The sequence below is a fragment of the Pristis pectinata genome, chromosome 1, assembly GCF_009764475.1.
Source record: "Pristis pectinata isolate sPriPec2 chromosome 1, sPriPec2.1.pri, whole genome shotgun sequence".
Classification (NCBI taxonomy): Eukaryota; Metazoa; Chordata; class Chondrichthyes; order Rhinopristiformes; family Pristidae; genus Pristis; species Pristis pectinata.
Window position 1 is genome coordinate 34,521,531 of NC_067405.1, and position 21,839 is coordinate 34,543,369.

The window sequence follows — 21,839 nt, forward strand, 5'->3', positions numbered from 1 at the left end:
CCCTAAACGTCCATGCCTGTCGACCTACCTGTTTGACAAAGCTTTTGATCCTATGTTTTTATGTGTTTCATTGCCAAACTTTGTACAATACTGCTATTCTGAAGTACTTTTGGATATCTTGGCACATTAAGGATATTTGGATGTACCTTAATGCATGTTGTTGTTAATAAATAAGCACTCCCAGTGGAAATTGTGCCAAGGCAGCAATTATAATATAAGGTATGACAAATCTTATAAGGACAGAGGAGAAGGCCATTTGGCTCATCAAATCCATGATGGCACCCAAGAGAGCAACCCCGTTAGTCGTATTCTCCCTCTCCTAATTTTCCCCGTACTCCTGCAACTGGTTTCTTTCTCACACATGCCCATTAACTCCCCTTTGGTTCTTTTGCCACTTACCAACATTAAAAGGTAATTTATAGTGGCTAATTAATCTACCAGAACATCCTTGAGATGTGGCAGGAAACTAGAGCACCAAAAGAAACCCACATAGTTATGGGAGAGAATGTGCAAGCTCCACAGAGATACAGGTGGCACAGAGGCACAGCAGTTAGTGTTGTTGCCGCATTGTTCCAGAGTTCAATCTTGATCTCCGGTGCTGTCTGTGTGGAGTTTGCTGCTTCTCCTTGTGAGTGCTTCACTTCTATCTCCTACATCTCAAAGATATGCTGGTAGGCTGATTGGCCATTGTCAATTACCCCAAGTGTAGCTGGGTGGCAGAAGAATGAGGTGGGAGTAGATGTACTGTGAGAGAACAGGTTGTAAGGAGATATGTGGAGGATTGGGACTAATGGGATCAGCATAGACTCAATGGGCCAAATGTCCTCCTCCTTTGTTGTAACAAAGTATCAGAAATCGATCCATCTCTTCCTAAGATTTACACTTTTTAAGAAGTTAGGTTTCACATGCCCCTGTATGGTCAGAATATTTTCTGCAAAGGGGCAGTGGGAAATTCTACAGGAGAGCATTTCTTAGCAACAAAAACAGACAACTCTGGAAGCACTCAGCAGGTCATGTAACATTTGTGTAGAGAGCAACAAAGTTAATGTTTCGGTTCAGTGACCTTTCAGCAGATTTGACCTGCCGAAGACTTCCAGCATTTTCTTGTTTTCTTCAGACTTCCAGCATCTGTAGTATGTGGTTTTGGATATTCCTTAGCAACTTGATTTGGGTATTCTTAAACACAGTGGGCTTCTGTCCGTGGGGGATTTCCTGCTGGTTGACTCGACAGTTCAATGAATTTTGAAATGTAATGACATATTTTGGACCAGTTGAAGTTATCTACAAGATCTGCTTGACACACATGAAAAAGATTTAACAAACAAGTTACCACAAGATTCTTTGGCGATTCTACTAATCCCTCATCATAATTTTGTGGGAGTTGGTAGAATCACTCCAGGAAAAAAAAAGTGGTTTCTGCAGCTTGCTGGCTGTGAGGAGGGACAAACAAATGAGAGCTCCTTATAAGGAAAATGAAAGTTAAAGTAAGAAGCCAAGGCCCTGGGATTTCCTGCTTCCTGGCCCTGATATTTATTGGGAGACAGTGATGGGAAGGATGGGGTGAAACGATGTTAGTTTCATTTGCTTGGAAACCTAGAAATGCAATTAATAAGGAGCAGTGCTGAAGGTAGTAACTCATTTTTTCAGCTGCTAGAATGAGGCACTTATTGTTTGCAATGGCCTGAGCTGGAAGAGCAGGGGGGAACAGTGTCAAGAGCTCTTGTTTCAGTGAGGGAGATCATAATGACTGAGTAGGGGGCGATGGGCATTTAGGGGCTTCAGGCCATAGGTTAGTTCTCTTGTCAGCCTGGAGTTGAGTAGGGGGTGTGTGTGTGTGTGTGTGTGTGTGTGTGTGTGTGTGTGTGTGTGTGTGTGTGTGTGTGTGTGTGTCTGTGTGTGTGTGTGTGTGTGTGTGTGTGTGTGTGTGTGTGTGTGTGTGTGTGTGTGTGTCTGTGTCTGTGTAGGTCTGTGTGTGTAGGTCTGTTGATCATGGCAGTGGATGGAGGGGTGGTCGGTCAATCACAGGGATGGAGATAATCACACACATTAGTTTGGGGGTTTGGGGAGGTACTCCTATTCTTCCTGATCCTGGAAAGCCACTTAACTTGCTTGATCAGGAATCCCTGCCCCCCCCACCCCCTTCAGCTGCCAGATTTCCTGCCTTCTGAAACCCAGCCCACAACTGTTGAAGGTACAAGTCTGTGAAAATCTGAGGCATAGATCTCATTTGCACATACAACATACTGAAGCTTTCCTCTCGCAAGCAAGTTACTTGCCTACAATGGTTGGAGTAAATTTAACTGTAGCACACTATGGGCAGGTTGCAGAATTTTCCTGGCAGTTGGGGGTGGAAAGGAAAATTCTGCTCTGTGTTTCTGTAGAAACTATAATTGTAAATGATACCAGATAACCTGAACTCACCAAGGACCTCAGAACTTAAAAAAAACCTTAAAAAATCCCAGATCAGCTCGTCTTCTCAGTGAGTCAAGGAGAGAATGGCTGGGGCTAAAGTGGCCATGGAGAGAGGCGAATGGGGAAGTTACTTGAGCAGTTGTATGTGCCTGCAACTTGTACCTACCAATCATTAGTCTTACGCCTTGTCAGTTCTGTGGTTGCTGCAGGGCAGCAGTAGATTCTATCTTGTTGTAACCACCAGGATCTTAAGGGATTTTGACAACCACAGGATTTTAATTTGTAGGTTATGTTTTTGGTTCTCTACTTCCAATTTAATCTAAGGTAACAGAATCATGCAAGACATTCCATTTTGTGTATGGATGGTAGAATTAGGAGTGATGCTTTGTGAAATGGTCTCTCTAAATGTGCCTCAGCATCTAAGTAACCTATTTACAAAAACCCTGCAATTGAACTGTGAATATTGCACATTGAATGTGATGTGTCTGACCAATTACATAGCAATTCTGTGAACCTATTTTGGATGTGATGTGGCATCCTGTCAAGTAAATAACTGGAAGATGCAATTTGTTTGGTCAGCTGCCGAATCACATCCAAAATAAATTTGTCAAGTGAAAAAGACAATCCATTTCCGAGAAACAGTACAAAGAAAGAAATTTTATAGCAGCAGCATGTCTCTCCTTCTTTTGGGGAAGATACAGAGGGTGAAGATTTCTTCTGCCCATTTGTTCATAGGGCTGCCAGTTGTAAACATGCAAATAATTTTGCTATACCTTTGTATGAAAGAAGTCTCCCCCCGCAGAGATTTAGGAAAAAAAGCACTGAGAAAATCTTCAGCTTTCATTGAACTCAGTGAGCTCTTTGTGACCCTGCAGCCTCCATACACACCAGTCACAATAATTTGCCTGAAATAACTGATAAATAGGAGCAAATGCGCCTGTGCATATATTATTTAAAAAACATGTGTCAGTGAGACCCTTGGTCTTTGTGCCTCCTAACATAAATATTGTGGAGTGAAAATTGATCCATATTTTGCCCATTTTCTAAGTGGAAAACTGTGCTAAAAGGAACCTACTTTGTTGCACTATCACTTGAGGCCCACCTGCACCTGCATAAAATGCATAACCATTTTATTAAGTAGGTTTCCTGAGCTGCAAGAAATAGACAGCCGTGGCCCAAAGAGAATGTCTCTTTTGCTGAAGAAGCACAGTGAACATCAACAACTCACTATACTCATTAATTAAGGACTAAAATCAATCTGAGCCTTGGACTTATGTTCCAGGCTGAGATCACTCTCTGCATTGTCTGTTATAATTTAACAGCACGAAAAAAAATCCATGCCTAGATTAAGGCTTTAGTATTGGTAATTTATAAAAAAAAAGAAACTTGCACTGCTGTTTGTGGATGTATTTACATTAATACTGCTACAATGAATTGCTATGGTTTTGCTTCACTGTGATGCCACAATTATGGCATAAATACAGCCTGACCATACTGTAATGTGGGGCAACTCTGCAGAAGCTTTGCCTGTGAGCTAATTTGGATCTTATCACTTAATGTATGTTGCATAATTTTAGAATGATGTGAAACTGAAACACTTTGCATCAACATCATAATTTGTAATGAAATTCTCTTTTAAATTAGCATCCCTTCAAAAGTTATGATTTGTAATGAATCACTCTCTTAATTTTTTTTCTCAGAACTCACCATTTGAATAGTGCTCTTGAATTTGTCTTAGATAATACAGTCTGCAGAGTTAATGATAATATAGATGAATAATTGGGCCTATCTGGAACATCAGCCTTAATGTACCACCAATTTTAATACTGTCAGTTTCGAGACTCATCATTATAAAAGCAATTCAAGCATTTGTATTCACTGCAGTAATACAGTAATTCCCAAGCACATTAATATTTAAAAGGCAATTGAAAGAATGTCCCTTGTACTGCATCAAAAATATTACTTTAACCAGCTATAAAAGCGGCATTTGGAATATTAAGTAATCTAAGATGCAGAAATTAAGAAGAAGCAACAGAGAGTGTGCAACATTATGTATTTGACTAGAGCACAATGATGAGAGTCTGCAGGGTGAAAAATTTATGGATGGAGGAGATGAAATGGTGAAAAAACGCAATTACAATGTACCTACAGTCAGCAGGTCTTGCATCACCATGAAATATGACAAAAATCAAGGACTATAGGATTTAATCTAATTTCAGATATAATACATCTTTTGCATTAACATGAGGATCAAAGGCAGCATTCCCAATACACATGTAATATAATATGATACATCACAAATGGACTAAGTACAGTGTATATGCAAAAAAGAGCAACATCACCAAATGATGTAACTGATCACAGGTGTACTATTGTGCACATATATGCAGTTTGCACTCTCCATGTTTCACAGGTATTATTCTGTGCACTTTGCATGTCATGTCACTATAGACTAGAAAGCACCTGGGGCATATGTGTCACACTGGCGGTGAGGATGGAATTAAATTAAGCCGCCCAAAACAGTAAAATTGTCAACTACATTGAGCAATTGATAGGATGAATCTAAAAAAATGAATAGTCCAATAACTTAACTGTGCAGATTTGAAGTGACAGGCTCAAGCTTAGACTCAAGCAGAGGAAAAATAAAGTTAAGTGCATGCAGATCATCAGCTACAATTAATGTAACTGTTAAAGTGGGAATGATGCAAGATGGCAACTTAGATCCAATCTAGCTACATTTGGAACAGTGCTGGTGATAATACACAGAAGCCCTTCAGTTCTTTCATAGTGTGGATGGAGATATTTTTCGGGACAGATAATGTTGTTTAAACTGAGGAAAAGGGTGAAAGTTTGCCTGCTCAAAACATAACCATAAGAGAGTGGAAGAGAGTAATTTTATTGCCAGTGACAGGTGTGGAGATTTGGACCACTTTGGCAGAGGTCCTGGTACCATGCAAGAAAAAAGATGTGGCAGTCGATGAGGTGAAGATGAGCTTGTAAAATCAATATATTGATATTACATAATGTTACAAAATATTTCTGCACTTTTGGAGATCACAAAAAGCTATCATTTGAAGGCAAATACCAAAAGTCAAATAAGAGTGATCATATAGATGTGTTGAAGAAAACGTTTTAATTTTGATACCTTCCTGAACCAAGTACTGTGGGACAAGCCTGTGTGCAGCTTAACAGACAATCAAGTCTGATTTGAGCTATTAAATACATAAGTTTTAATGTTTTAACACATATGTAGAATTTGATGGACATGGCTTCCAAAAATGCTAAAGAATTTCCACTGGTGTAGCAATGGCAGGAGCTCCATTACCAAGCCTGAGTCACCTGAGTGAGGATGAAAAAGATGGAAAATGTGGAAATATGCATGTGGAAAATGCTGCCACCAACGTAATGAAGGGTATTCATCACAAGTATGCCAGTTTACATCAGTGAACTGATTAAAAGACAAAAGGCATGCCATCTGAATACGTAAGGCTAAACCTATGATTGAAAGCCAAAATACAGACAGCAAAACAGGTTCTCAATTTAAGGGCAACTTAAATCAAACACACAAAAGAGAGGTTTATATGATATTGAAGCTGTTGAGAAAGGTGAAGAAAAGCTTAAACAGCATATTTACCACTGGCAACAATGAAAAGTTAGACTCTCTGAAGTGGGCAGTAGGGGACTTCCACCCGTCCACCCTCTGTGAGGCAGAGCAGGCACTTTCAACGTCTGTGTTTGTGGACTGCAAACAGAAGGTAGAGATAGGCTGGAGGTCAGATAGCGACACTTCTGAGCTCTCACTCTGAATGACCAATGAATCTGACAGCAGTTCTGGATCATCTGTAGGTGAGGGGCCTCCGTATTTGACCCCTCAGCATTACATTCATTGTGACTGGACAGAGACAATTCAAAGTCAACTTTCAATAAAAAAGTTCAGGTTAAGCTTTTGTTTTTTTAATTTCACTTTAAATCTGTGTTTTTCATTAATTTACAATAGTATATTTTTACAAATTTAGTTAGTTTATTTTTAATTATATTTTATATCATTTCTATTTGTAGACTAGTGAGCCTTCCATCAGTGGTGAGCAAACTATTGGAGAGGATTCTTAGGGACAGGATTTATGAGCATTGAAGCATAGTCTTATTAGGGATTGTCAACATAGCTTTGTGAAGGGCAGATCGTGCCTCACAAGCCTAATAGAGTTTTTTGAGGAAGTGACAAGACAAGTTGACGAAGGTAGAGCGGTAGATGTGGTGTATATGGATTTTAGGAAGGTGCTTGACAAGGTTCCCTATGGTAGGCTCATTCAGAAAGTTATGAGGTATGAGATCCATGAAAAATTGGCTGTGTGTTTTCGAAATTGGCTTGCCCACAGAAGGCAGAGAGGGTGGTTGTAGAAGGGGAGTATTCAACCTGGAGGTTGGTGACCAGTGGTGTTCCGCAGGGATCTGTTCTGGGACCCTGCTCTTTGTGAGTTTTATAAATGATTTGTATGAGTAAGTGGAAGGATTTGTTGGTAAGTTTGTAGATGACACAAAGGTTGGTGGTGTGGTAGATAGTGTAGAAGGTTGTCGTAGGTTGCAACAGGATTTAGACAGGATGCAGAGCTGGGTGGAGAATTGGCAGATGGAATTCAATGTGGAGAAGTGTGAAGTGATACACTTTGGAAGAACAAACTTGAAGGCAGAGTACATGGTTAATGGCAGGATTCTTAGCAGTGTGGAGGAACAGAGATCTTGGGATCCAAGAACATAGATTCCTCAAATCTGCTGCACAAGTGGATAGGGAGATAAGGTGTATGCTGTGCTGGCCTTAATTAGCTGGGGGATTGAGTTCAAGAGCCTAGAGGTAATGTTGCAGCTCTATAAGACTCTGGTTAGACCACACTTGGAATATTGTGTTCAGTTCTGGTCACCACATTATAGGAAGGACATGGAAGCTTTGGAGAGGGTACAGAGGAGATTTACAAGGATGTTACCTAGGTTGGAGAGCATGTTGCATGAAGAGAGGTTGAGCAAGTTAGGGGGTTTCTCTTTGAAGCAACAGAGAAAGGAGACTTGATAGAGGTATATAAGATTATGACAGGCATAGACAGAATGGATAGTCAGAGACTATTTCCAGGAGCAAAAATGGCTAACACAAGGGGGCATAATTTTAAGGTGATTGGAGGAAGGTATAGGGGGGCTGTTAGAGGTAAGTCTTTTTACACAGAGAGTGGTGGGTGCTTAGAACGCACTGCCGGCAGAGGTGGTGGAGGCAGATACATTAGGGACATTTAAGAGGTTCTTAGATCGGCACATGAATGATAGAAAAATGGAGGGCTATGTGGGAGGGAAGGGTTAGATAGATCTTAGAGCAGGATAAAATGTTAGCACCACCTCTTAGGCTGAAGGGCCTGTATTGTGCTGTAATGTTCTATGTTCTAACACTTGGGATGGTTTTGAGAACCTCAAGTCCATATAATTGGAGCACACTGAGGCCCTGAAGCAGCACAAGGAGCACATCACCTCACAAACTAGCCACCTGCCTATCCAGTCAGACACTTCCTGCTCCATCTATGGAAAAATCTGGTTTATTAGCCTCATTACCCACCTCAGAACCCACTAAACCAGAGTCCATCCCAAGGGACTACCTGAGAAGAAGAATGGTTAAATTTTTAATTTATTAAATGTTGCACTACTCTCTTTGTTTATAGTGGGAAGCAATGTTGTGTATATATCTAGGTGCGATGACACAGCATGATGTAATTAGTCATGTGTGTATTGTTGTCTGAAGTCCAAGAAGAATTCCAATTAAACCAGATATGACTTGCAGACTTCTATATGTTTCCTGCAGATTACTGCCCATACTTTCAACTTGCTGTGTGCACAGTACAGAGATTGTAGTCTCAATGTAAGTCAAAAGATGGAGCAATGAATCAGGCTGAGGAAGAACCAATTGAATCATGCTGGCTGTGTCAAAATCACTGCCATACAGCCATTCACACTCAAGGTGGATTTATGAGGTCCCACTCAAGTTTGGGAAGTATTGAATGACTCTCAATTGCCTGACTCTTTGTGTAGTTTTTGTATTTTAATGATTTGTGAGTGATTTTGTATGTTTGTAATTTATTGTACATATTATATTTTTTTAAAATTACATTCATTTTAATAGATTTTATATATCTGACCCTCAGAGGTATTTAAAAACTCTTCCATGACACCTTTGGCAGGAATTGAAGCTCTACCCCAAGCTTCACTTTCTCCCAAAGGCTATCAGGGGTATTCCAAGGAAAGGGTTTCAGTATCATGCTTTTTGAGACTTTCTTGCAAGTGAGGCTTCACTTTGCCTTACCAAACAACTCCAGGATCCAGAGGCCCAGTGAGAGTTTACCTACTTATTCATATCAGGTAAGTGGTTGTGTGTGGTGGGCAACATTTCATCCAGCACACTTTGGGTTCACCGAGATCATGGAATAACCAGTCCAATTTTCTGACAGATTCTTCTGTACCTAATCCACTTTTAAAGGCAAATCATTTTAACAATATTAATTACTGCCCCCAATTTTAATCTTAGTTGTCTAAGATTGTTTTATTAATTTACTGGCATTGCCATATAATTTTAAAGAGGTATGATTGAATATTATTTGCATAACTATTGTTACATTTTATAAAAAGCTTGGTTTTACAATGGGAGTTGACTTTCCTTGGAACACTGCCTTTATGATCCAGCCAAAAAAAGCACATTCAAAATCTGCATGTTACAAAGAATGGGTGTCATATGTTTTCAGATATGGAAAGAAACATTGAACTTGATTTTAACCTTGCTTGCAGTCTTACTGCATGCCCACATACAGTAAGTGCCAGTGTCCAAGCATAAATCGATATTTTATCTGTAAATTGGAATCTGCCTTCAATGCCACTGAAATCTGACCAATTCAGATCTCAAGGTCAAAAACCATTCTACATGTGCTTTTTGAAGGTGAGTTTCAAAGTATATATTGGGGGCAGGGCATTTTGTACACTGTCAATGTGAAAAGTTTAGGCTTAAGTCTTAGAACCATACCATAGAACAATACAGCACAATACAGGCCCTTCAGCCCACCATGTTGTGCCGCCCTTCGCAAGGCAAATCTATCATTATATTCTTTACCCTTGTTGTCTGTGTCAGAAGCCAGAAACCTGTCACCAAGGATTGGGGAAGAAGTCATATTTTGGTCATTAGTACGAAAAGCATGTGTGAGAATTGCCCACTGCTTGTACTTGTGTCAGGCATTTTCTTCCATTGAAGTCAATAGACAAAATGTACGACGGTACGCACAACACCCATGCAATACTCTCACATACATTTAGCAATGGACACATTTCTTCTACATTATGTTTTAAATCTTATTTAATAGTGTCCATTGTTGTACTGTTTTCACTTCTCATTCCAGGCTTTTCTATGCACTTTTTACCTGATGTCCTTGTACAACTTACCCTCATGCAGCTACATAATTGTGGAACCTACATAAAACTTACATTTCTATTCCTTGTAAACAAACATCGCTAGGTCTATAGCACCGTGTACTAATGTACAGTGAGGAAGAAAGACCTGAAATAATTACAGTACAATGTACCAGTAACGCTAAAACAGAAGAAATGTTCAAGAGCAGCACACAACTGACAAGGTTGTGGTAAATTTTGAAACAGTGGGAGTTAATGAAATGCATATGTTGGTTTAAAAATCCAAGCCATTGTAAAATATAAACTGTTTTAAACAAATTTGTGCAGTTATCAGGATTTAATTTTTTTTCTTTACCTTTGATCCCACTTTCATTTCCCCTGTCAATATTCCACTTCCCTGGGGGTGCTGACTTTGCTGTGTTTAGGGCCACTAGCCTATCTGGCACCATGCCCAAGTGGCTATTCTCACATGTGCTCAAACTACCCTTCCACTTACTAACCTAGGACTAATAAAGCAATGGTTGCACTTGTACTGGCCAAAATAAGAATTCAGCCAAGATTAATCCTCAGACTTTCCTGATAGTCCATTGAGAACAAAGTTGATGAACTAAGGGCAAGATTGACCAACCAAAGAGAACTGAGGGACTGTTGTGTAAATGCCTCACTGAAGCGTGGCTTACACCTGCCTCACCTGACTGTGCTATTCAACCTGAGGGCTTCTCAATTCATCAAATGGACCGTACAGTGTCCTCAGGCAAAGTTAAAGGTGGAGGGGTCTGCTTCTTAATCAATAACTTATGGTGCTCGGACGTGACGGACCTGGCGAGCTCCTGCTCACCCAGCCTGGAATATCTAATGGTGAAGTGTCGACCATTCTATCTGCCAAGGGAGTTCACTTCAGCTATCCTGATGGCAGTCTACATCCCACCACAGACGGACATGAAGCCTGCACTCAAGGAGCTATACTCCGTGGTCAACAACCTTGAGACAGGATACCCTGTAGCCCTCTTCATTATCGCAGGTGACTTCAATCAGGCCAACCTCAAGAGTGTGTTACCTAAATGCTATCAGCACATCTCCTGCTCCACCAGAGGCGCCAACACCCTTGACCATTGCTATACTACCATCAAAGATGCCTTCCGAGCCACCCCTCATCCTCACTTTGGGAAATCAGACCACCAGGCTGTGCTCCTTCTACCTGCATGCAAAAGGAAACTGAAACGGGAGGATCCGGTACAGAGAGTCGTGCAGTGCTGGTCTGAGGAAGCAGATGAGCTCTTATGTTACTGCTTTGAGACAGTGAACTGGTCCATGTTCAAAGACTCAGCTGCCAGCCTCGATGAGTATGTTACCACCATCACAGACTTTATCAGCAAGTGTGTGGCGGACTGTGTACCAAAGAAGACAATACAGGTGTTCTCAAACAGGAAACCATGGATGAACCGGGAGATCCACTCCCTACTGAAGGAGAGGACTGCTGCACACAAATCTGGTGATCCTGTTCTGTACAAGAAATCGAGGTATGACCTTCAGAAAGCTATCAGGGATGCCAAGAGGCAATACCGACTCAAAATAGAGTCCCAGACCAGCTGTCAGTTATGGCAGGGCTTACATGCCATAACAGGCTACAAGACGAAGTCGGGCTGCATAGCTAACAACAGCACATCCCTTCCTGATGAACTTAACGCATTCCATGTGCGGTTTGAACAGAAGGGAAGTGGATTGTCACCATCCACCCTGACAGCCTCCAATGCAACTGAACCTGTGGTCACCACTGAGGACATAAGATCAGTCTTCTGGAGAGTGAACACGAGGAAAGCACCTGGCCCAGATGGTGTCCCTGGCCATGCTCAGATCTTGTGCTGATCAGCTGGCAGAAGTATTTGCGGACATATTTAACCTCTCCCTGCTTCAATCTCAGGTTCCTACCTATTTTAAGAAGACCACTATCATCCCGGTACCGAAAAAAGCAAGGTAACATGCCTCAATGACGACCGACCAGTGGCTCTGTCATCCACCATCATGAAGTGTTTCGAGAGGTTGGTCATGGCACGCATCAACTCCAGCCTCCCAGACAATCTTGACCCACTGCAATTCGCCTATCGCTGAAACAGGTCTACAGCGGATGCCATCTCCCTGGCCCTACACTCAGCTCTGGAGCATCTGGACAGTAAAGACACCTATGTTAGACTACTGTTTATTGACTACAGCTCTGCCTTCAATACAATAATCCCAAGCAAGCTGTCACCAAACTCCGAGACCTAGGACTCAACACCTCCCTCTGTAACTGGATCCTTGACCTTCCAACAAACAGACGGCAATCAGTGAGGATAGGCAGCAATACCTCCGGCACGATTATTCTCAACACTGGTGCCCCACAAGGCTGTGTCCTCAGCGCTCTACTCTACTTCCTATACACTCATGACTGTGTGGCCAGATTCTGCTCTAACTCCCATCTACAAGTTTGCAGATGATACCACCGTTGTAGGCCATATCTCAAACAGCAATGAGTCAGAGTACAGGAAGGAGATAGAGAGCTTAATGGAATGGTGTCATGACAACAACCTTTCCTTCAATGTCAACAAAACAAAAGAGGTGGTCATTGACTTCAGGAAAGGGGGCAATATACATGCACCTGTCTACATCAATGGTGCTGAGGTTGAGAGGGTTGACAGCTTCAAGTTTCTGGGAGTGAACATCGCCAACAGCATGTCCTGGTCAAATCACGTAGATGCCACGGCCAAGAAAGCTCACCAGCATCTCTAATTCCTCAGGAGGCTAAAGAAATTCGGTTTGTCCCATTTGACTCTCACCAACTTTTACCGATGCACCATAAAAGCATCCTATCTGGATGTATCACTGCTTGGTATGGCAACTGCTCTGCCCAGGACTGCAAGAAACTGCAGAGAATTGTGGACACAGCCCAGCGCATCACGGACACCAGCCTCCCCTCCTTGGACTTTGTCTTTACCTCTCACTATCTTGGTGAAGCAGCCAGCATAATCAAAGACCACACCCACACGGGTCATTCTCTCTTCTCTCCTCTTCCATTGGGTAGAAGGTACAGGAGCCTGAGGGCACGTACCACCAGACTTAAGGACAGCTTCTACCCCCTTGTGATAAGACTATTGAATGGTTCCCTTATACAATGAGATGGACTATGACCTCAGGATCTACCTTGTTGTGACCTTGCACCTTATTGCACTGCACTTTCTCTGTAGTTGTGACACTTTACTCTGTACTGTTATTGTTTTTACCTGTACTACATCAATGGTCTCTGTATTAACTCAATGTAACTGCATTGTGTAATGAATTGACCTGTACGATCAGTATGCAAGACAAGTTTTTCACTGTATCTCAGTACAAGTAACAATAATAAACCAATACCAATCTATGTGGATTGGCTATCCTGTGGAAAAAAATCCTCAAGGAGATCATAAAAAGTATTGGTTCTGCTATTGAAGATGGAAAATTGTATTCTATATAGCATATCACTGATTAATGTAGCATAGAAATAGAAGTTAGATGATTTCTGTTCTAGTGTTTGAAGTAAGTAGCTGAAAAACAAGCACATGATTTGACCTTATTAGCAGAAAGATGAAAGAATGAATATATTAGTGTGATAATTCTCTAGGGGCATTATTCATAAAGGCTTAAGGATTAAAACATAACTTTAATGGAATTACATTCAAGCACTTTGACTATAACTGATTCATTTTGGTTTTTGAAGTTGAAAGAATTAATGCTATGTCAAACACGAACAAACATTGCTAGGTCTATAGCACTATGTACTAACGTACAGTGAGAAAGAAAGATCTGAAATAATTACAGTACAATGTACCAGTAACATTAAAACAGAAGAAATGTTCAAGAGCAGCATGCAACTGACAAGGTTGTGGTAAATTTTGAAACAGTGGGAGTGCATATGTTGCTCTCACACACACATACATTATTAAACATAAAGTTATTTCCTTTTGGATATACTTTCAATTCCAATTAGATTTACTTAATTATTTTAGACATGACTTGCTGTCTTTACAGTTCTTGGTATATTCACATCCAAAATTACTTCTGGTAATTCACAGGCAGATATTGCAATAAATTCTGTTTGATTTCCTGGTTAATACCAGCATTCACTCTATAGTAATGATAAATGAACAAGAAAGCATGGACGAAATGGGTAGAAAGATCATCTATACTAAATATGCAATATAGTACTTGCTGTGCATTGTACTCTGCCTCTGAAATTTACTTTAACAGCTAAACCAAATTGCAGAAGCAATGTAAAACTACTATGTTCCTTGTTTGACACGTAAGATGGAGACAAATTTCTACCCCATTTTTTACTTCAGGATGAAATACTAAAATATTAATCACATATTAGAAAGCCTTACTTAACTTTCAAATCATTACATTTCTTATTGAAATCCATATTGAGTAATCTATTAAGGTGTCCCAATTTCTGACCTTTGCAGGCAGCTCTATGTTCAAACTCAGTGAGAAAGAAGGAATTTGCATTTAAATAATAGTTTTGTTGTATTAGATGTCCTAACACTTTACAAATTTAAAGGAATGATAGTTCTTATAAATTCATTTTCAGAATCTGGGTGGCAGTAGCAAGGCCAGCTTTTAATATCCCTTGGTGTTTTGGTGAGTTGCCGCCTTGATCTGCCGTTGTTCTTACAGTGAGGGTATTCCTACAATAAAGAGATCCAGGATTAAGTCACAGGGACAATGAAGAACCAGTGATATATTTATAAGGCAAGATGGTGTGCAACCTGGGGGAAACCTGTAGGCAGCGGAATTCCCATTTGCCTGCCGCACTTGTCGTCCTTGGTGGTGGAGATCTCAAATTTGGGAGGTGCTGTTGGAGTACCTTCAGTGCATTTTGTAGAGGACGTGAATGTTTAGGGTGGCTGTTGGATAATATTGAGCTTCTTGCGTGTTGTTGACTCTGTACTCTTTCAAGCAAACAGAAAGGCTCCCGTTACAGACTTGACCTGTACCTTCTTCATGGGGGAAAGGCTCTGGGTTGTCAAGAAGTGGTCACTCACTGCAGGATATTAGACTCTGACTGCACTTGTAGCTATGGTGTGACTTGCTAATTGAAATTCTGATCACTGGTGACCTCCAAGATGTTGATGTTAGAGGACCTGATGAGAGTAATGCCACTAAACCTCAAGAGTAGGGTGATTACATTGTTTCTAGTTGAAGATGGTTATGGCCTGGCACTCTTGTGGTGCAAATGTTCGGCTCATGTCTGAATGTTCCCTTGGTCTTGTTGTATACTGGCATGAACTGCTTCATTTGCTGAGAAGTTGGGAATGGAGTTGAACATTGTGAAATCAACAGCAAATAGAACATAGAACATTACAACACCGTACAGGCCCTTTGGCCCACAATGTTGTGCTTACATTTTATCCTGCTCTAATATCTATCTAACCCTTCCCTCCCACATAGCCCTCCATTTTTCTATCATTCATGTGCCTATCTAAGAGTCTCTGTATCTGCCCCCACAACCTCTGCCGGCAGTGTTTTCCATGCACCCACCACTCTCTGTGTAAAAAACTTACTCCTGACGTCCCCCTTATATCTTCCTCCAGTCACCTTAAAATTATGTCCCCTCGTGTTAGCCATTGTTGTCCTGTCCAATCGATCTATGCTTCTTATCATTTTGTACACCTCCACCAAGTTACCTCTCATCCTCCTTCTCTCCAAAGAGAAAAGCTCTACTCACTCAATCTATCCTCATAAGACATATGCCCAGTTCTGATCTTGTGAAGGAAAGGAGGTCATTGATGAAGAATTGAAGTTGGTTGTGCCAAGGACAATCCCTTGAAGAACACTCACAGTGGGACTGGAGCTGGAATGATTAACCTTCGACAACCACAGCCATCTTTCTTTGTGTAAGGTGTGACTCTAGCCATTGCGCTATTTCCCCTTGACGTCCAAAGGAGAACAGGCGGAGGTTGTTGTACATGTTGGTACAAATGACATAGGTAGAACAAGGGATGAGGTCCTGCAGAACGAGTATAGGGAATTAGGTAAGAAGTCAAGAAGCAGGATCATGAGGGTAGTGATCTCTGGATTACTCCCGGTGCCAAGTGCTAGCGAGGTCAGAAATAGAAGGATAGGCCATATGAATTTGTGGCTGAGGAGCTGGTGCAGCGGGCAGGGATTCAGGTTCTTGGGCCATTAGGATCTCTTCTTGGGTACTGGCTACCTGTACATGAGGGATGGGTTGCATTTGAACCAGAGAGGGACCAATATCCATGTAGGGAAATTTGCTAATGCTAGATGGGAGGGTTTAACCTAGATTGGCAGGGGTGTGGCACTCTGGGCAGGAGCAAGTCATGAGATAAAGTAGTAGCCAGAGAGAGCAAGTTCTGTAATCAGGGTAGCCAGGGTCACAGAAAAGGCAGGGAAAGGAATACCCAGTTAAACTGTATTTATTTCAATGCACAAGGTTTAACGGGTAAGGCAGACGAAATCAGAGTGTGGATTGACTCTGAGGTCTGGGATGTTATAGTCATAACAGAAACATGGCAGAGAGAAGAGCAGGACTGGCAGCTCAATGTTGCAGGATACAGATGCTACAGGCGTGACAGTGGTACAGGTAAGCGAGGAGAGGGTGTTGCCCTTTTAATAAAGGGGGACATAACAGCAGTACTTAGAGATGACATTCTTGGGGGATCATCTAGTGAGGCCATATGGATAGAACTTAGAAACAAGAAGGGGAAGGTGACTTTAGTGGGGCTGTATTATAGACCCCCAATAGTCAGTGGGAACTTGAGAAGCAGGTGTGTAGAGAAATTGTTCACAGTTGTAAGAATAATAGGGTTGTATTAGTGGGAGATTTTAATTTCTCCAGTATTGACTGGACTACCCAGAGTGTTAAGGGCTTGGACGGGGTGGAATTTGTGAAATGCGTCCAGGAAAGTTTCATGAGTTGATATATAGAGGGCTCTATTCGGGACGGTGCAATACTGGACCTTCTCTTAGGGAATGAGGCAGGGCAGGTAACTGAAGTGGCAGTCAGGGAGCACTTTGGCTCTAGTGAGATTGCTTTGCTTTATATATTGCATGCATTTAATATGAAAAGATATTCGTATGGCCACTATCATTAGTTAAGTTTTGAGAAGGTTTTTAAAGCAAATCACGTTCAGCCTGAATAAGAATCTGCAACAACTATAATCAGTGACCTGACAGGAGCCATAAGCCTAGCTCTGGCCGAGCACTGTTAAAATGTCTTGGTCATATGCATTCATACTAATGGTGAATATGCATTGATATAGGACTATGCCAGATAGGTATAGCTGGATGTCACTGGTATGTAAACATCCATGAGGAGGTATTACCCAGCGGAATCATATGCATGAAGAAGAGAAGGAACTAATGATAGAATACAAGGGTGTACCACAGAGAACTGACATCTACAGTTAAAAAGATTACAAGGGGACAAAGTGAGGAGGCTTTATAGACGTGGATGGCAAAGAAGAAACCATGGAGGACAAATTGATGGTTAACTGCATTGACTGTAGCAAAGAGCTGAAGGAGTACAAAGTCAAATATTGAATCATGATTGTACCCTGTGGTGAAGAGGAAAGACTAACAATATAAAATGTATCTGCTTTTAGGTAGCAAAGGATGGTACAGAGTAATTGATGTACCATTCTCAACTGAGGAGCAAGCAGTTAAGCTGTTCTGGGATTCAGCCTCTCTTCCTTATACTAGTGACTGGGGAGTATTCAGTTGCGATTTGCCTTCCTGCTGTGAGGAAGGTGTTGATGTTTTTTGTCATCATGCTCTGATACCCCCAGCAAGTTTAGGAATTGTCATGATGTAATTATGGACACAGACTGCACGTTCTTGGGTAGTGCATTAGTATATACTGTAAATGTACCACTCACTTGCTTCAGATTAAGTTTTCTTTCCCCAAGGCTCAGCCTGACAGAAAACTTATAATGATAGCAAATTAGTGTTGTTGTTTTGTAGTGAATATTTTAGAACAACCTGTTCTAGAGATGTTCTAGGAGGCATTAATAAAATCAGAATAAGGCAGACTGGATTGCTAGCAAGCACTTTAATGGAACAGAGGAATTTATGCCAAAGCACTGAAATTTAGCAATTAGGATTTATATATTGCAGAGTTACTAATGTCTCTTTCCTCTGTCATCAACAACAATACTCAAGTGTGAAATGCATAAGAATTATACATTAATTCAGCATCCAACAGCATGAAAATGCCTACTCAGTTTACATAATGTGCATTATCACATGGGAGTGCTGTTTTTGATTTGTACTTGCAGCAGGGAATTATTCAATAAAGATATTGGCTCTAATCTGGCACCATTTGTACTATAAATACATTTGTTGCATCTTGGGCAAACTACTTTTCAAACTCTGTACCACTGAGTCAATAAATTTCTGAAAATTAAAGATGCACAATTACTTGACATGTTTGCAAGGAACACTGAAGGGAACAACCTTGTCCTTATGACAGTGAATTATAGAGAATTTGATAAAGCTGACAAATTATTAAAAAACTAGGATGTTTAAGAAGGAGAAGGAGATAGCTAATACTGCTAATTTTATATTTATTCAGGTTATTAATAACATTGATAACTGTATCTGAATCAAACAGTCTTGATCAATGTGTGGCAAATGTGAGATGTAATGCAGCTGAATATATTAAAATGGTAATATGTTGAAGATTAATAGTGTGATTATAAAGTCAGTGAATAACATCTGTCATTGTAAAATGTATTCTTACTGTAGGCTGTTATCAAGTGAGCCACATTTACAACTACACTGTGTAACCAGCAAATTTCAATTTAGCTCCGCCTGTCATGTTTCAATCTTTCTTAGGTATTACTAATTTCTTGAAGGACAATGCTATTTGTGCTCAACATATTTTTCTACACAGTAGTGGATGTACAATTATTAGTAATTGATGAAGGGTCACCGACCTAAAATGTTAACACTGTACTTCTTTCCATAGGTACTGCCTGACCAGCTGAGTATTTTCTGCACTTTCTATTTTTATGATCTTAAATAATAATTACTTCCAAAGTCCTCAAACAATTAAATTGTGCATAATCAATTTTTTTATGATTCAGCTGTGAAAGCTATGAAGAATTTAAAATCGTCCTGGACAAACTAAGACACTCATATCTTGTTTAACCACTTTGATATCACACTCAATTCCTAAATGATTTGCTGGACATAATAGCCTAATCCAGATGAAGCACAATCCTGTATCAATAATGAATAATATTCTGAGTTTACCAAGGATACTTTCATTCTTCATTTCCTCAACCTTTATTACAACCTCATAGCCAATAGCTAAGGGCTTCTGGAACCCAAACACATCGCAGTCTGTGTAGGGGTTTAGATCAAGCTGATGGTACTGAGAGCAGATTGCATCTTGGCTAACATCAAGTGGAAGATTGGGTTTATGCTCCCATATTAGTTGGTTGTGTTGCCAGTCTAAAGAAGGTTAAATCAACTGAATTCTGTGAGTGCTTGACCTTGAGCAATGAATTCAGTTTTCATACGTATCCCACCTTGAGCAAAACCAAGATTTGGTCCAGATTGCCCTTAAAAAGCTTTGATTATGTGCAATAAGCAAAGTTAACTCTGTGATAACAGTTGAACTTTTCTACTTCATCACCTTAATAGTCAAATGTTTCCCAATTGAGAAATCGTTAGTCACAATGGAATCAAAGCATAGAAAGATAATTTAAAAAAATACAATTAAACCGTGGATAAACGAAAGTATGACTTCTTATAATTGTTATTCATTGGGATTTTCTTAACATCCGTAAAAATAATGTTTTGTGTGCACCATGGATTCATGTATGATGAGGATTTCGCTCAAACTATTATCATGTGCAATATTCTTACCTTTCTTTTGATATCAGTAAACTGAGAGAACATTAAAGACCAGTAAAACGCCAGCTCCATGATGTAATAGTAGTGAAGGTCAGAGGGGAGAGGCTGTTGAAAAAGGGAGAGCATTAAGTATATAGTGTCTGGGTAGCAATGCAATCTGTTACACAGCAATACAAATTGGTATATATGCATTGTTGTACAGTTAACTGCCAACATTTACCCACTGCAGACACCAGCAAGTTCAGGGTTCCCATGCAAATGAGAATGTTCTAAACTTTGTGGCCAAGCAATGCAGGCAAAGACCTGGCTTCACCCTGCTGGAGCACAGGCTCACTGGATTCCTCAGTTAGGATGACCATTCATTTGGAAAGAGATTTTCCAGCTGCTAGGACAGGGTAAATTATTAGTTTTTTTAAATTATTTGGGATTGTGCTAATGTTCTTAATTGTTTAAAAGTATTTTAAGTGTTTTGGATGATTTATTAATTTTAATGCTTAATCATTTATATATTTTATGATTGTTAATTTGATTTTTTGAGGTTTTAGTATGCTTCTGAAAATCAAAAATATTCCAAACACCTGACAGCTTTGACATCTACCACCTTTAATAGATATCTTGACTTTAGCGGTTCAGTACCTCACGATCAGCAACATTATGGTCACTGGTCATTGCTAGTAAGATATTGTGGGAGGATTGCAAGAGGGGTGATGTGCAAGGGGAGGTGCAAGTTTGGTGCCACTGCACCCATTGTTTTGCAGTTCCCCCTCGATCTCCATTATCACCCATGTCTCCTCTGACAGATATGGAATGACCTTTGGCAGAGTTCTTGTGGGCTTGAAATACTGAGGTTCATAAGCCAAGAATATATCAGCAGATGATGAGAGGACAGGGTGTACCTGTAAAGTAGGTTGATTTGGGCAGTGATATGCTGGAGCAATAGTGAAGGTAGAGTGAGATTGGTGGGAATTGCACAAACAGTTACAGAAGAACAAATATTATTCTGAGTATTCACAGGTCTCAGCAACACATCAAGTATGGTGTCAATGAAAGGAGCCACATTTTTGTTTTTGGATTCCGCTCTGGCACTTTCTTTACTTCCTAACTTTAAATTCCTTCAAAGTGCACATTTGACATGCTCTGTAAGATCTTGGGAGTAGAAAATGCATCATGCAGTTGTCATTTTGTCTGTTACAGCTAATTGGTTGGGAGGCCTGAAAAGCAAATGTTAATTCAGTGTCTATTTTAAAAAGTAATCCATTGTGTGCTGCAGTGATTTGCAGGTTTCCCTTACATTACATTACCCATTACCTTCCTGCTCCCAACTGGTTGCAAAAGGCAGAATACTGGAAACATTGCCCCAAGGACTTGGATGCATGTAGAGAAAAGTTTAATGACTTCACAAAAGCTAATAAAGTAAAGATCCTAACTCATTAACTCTCATTACTTTCACTTCAGCTCTACTTGTAACTTCATTCCTTACGGTCCTTCTTTCCTCTAATTCCCATCCCTCTTATTGGATTAATGAAACACGTTTCATCCCACCTCCTTCTGCTGCTATCTCCACCTGTAACTAACTTACAAAAAATTATTAAATTGATATAAATAAAACAGCTTGAGCTCTGTTTATTGTTGGACATACCCCAGACACGTTTAAGATATTGTCTCTAAAGTTTATTGGAATTGGAGACTGAAAAATCCTGCTCATTTTTTCAAAGCCAAATATGGTAGCTTTGCTTTGATGGAATTTTTAAAATCTCTTTTATCATTATATACTGCTATGGACATTTTAGCAATAGTTTTTAACTTGTGTTTTTTTTTAAAAAAGCTTTTAAAATGGATCTTATTTGGAGATTTGTTTTTAATTTGCCTGATTTTTTCCAAAATGAATTGTATACTTTTTTTTAAACTCTTAAATGAATTGTATACCTTATTTTTTTACCTTGAATATCTTGAGTAGCATGAAATAGAGATACCAAACTAAATGAAGTAAGGATATAATACATTCTACTTAACCAGATTATGTACTTATGATTATATTGTCTGTTAAATATGCATTCTAACTTAAATCAAATAAAATCCCCACTCTACTCATTTTTACTGACCAGTGT

At 40.1% G+C, this 21,839-nt stretch overlaps 1 protein-coding gene across 1 annotated transcript in view; it reads right to left on the bottom strand.

Moving 5' to 3' along the window:
* cers6 (ceramide synthase 6) overlaps window positions 1–21,839 on the bottom strand; it is a 205,482-nt gene that overhangs the window by 35,095 nt on the left and 148,548 nt on the right. Inside the window, exon 6 of the mRNA XM_052027662.1 lies at window positions 19,744–19,836. Coding sequence (XP_051883622.1) covers window positions 19,744–19,836 — 93 coding nt within the window. The remainder of the gene's footprint in view (window positions 1–19,743; window positions 19,837–21,839) is intronic.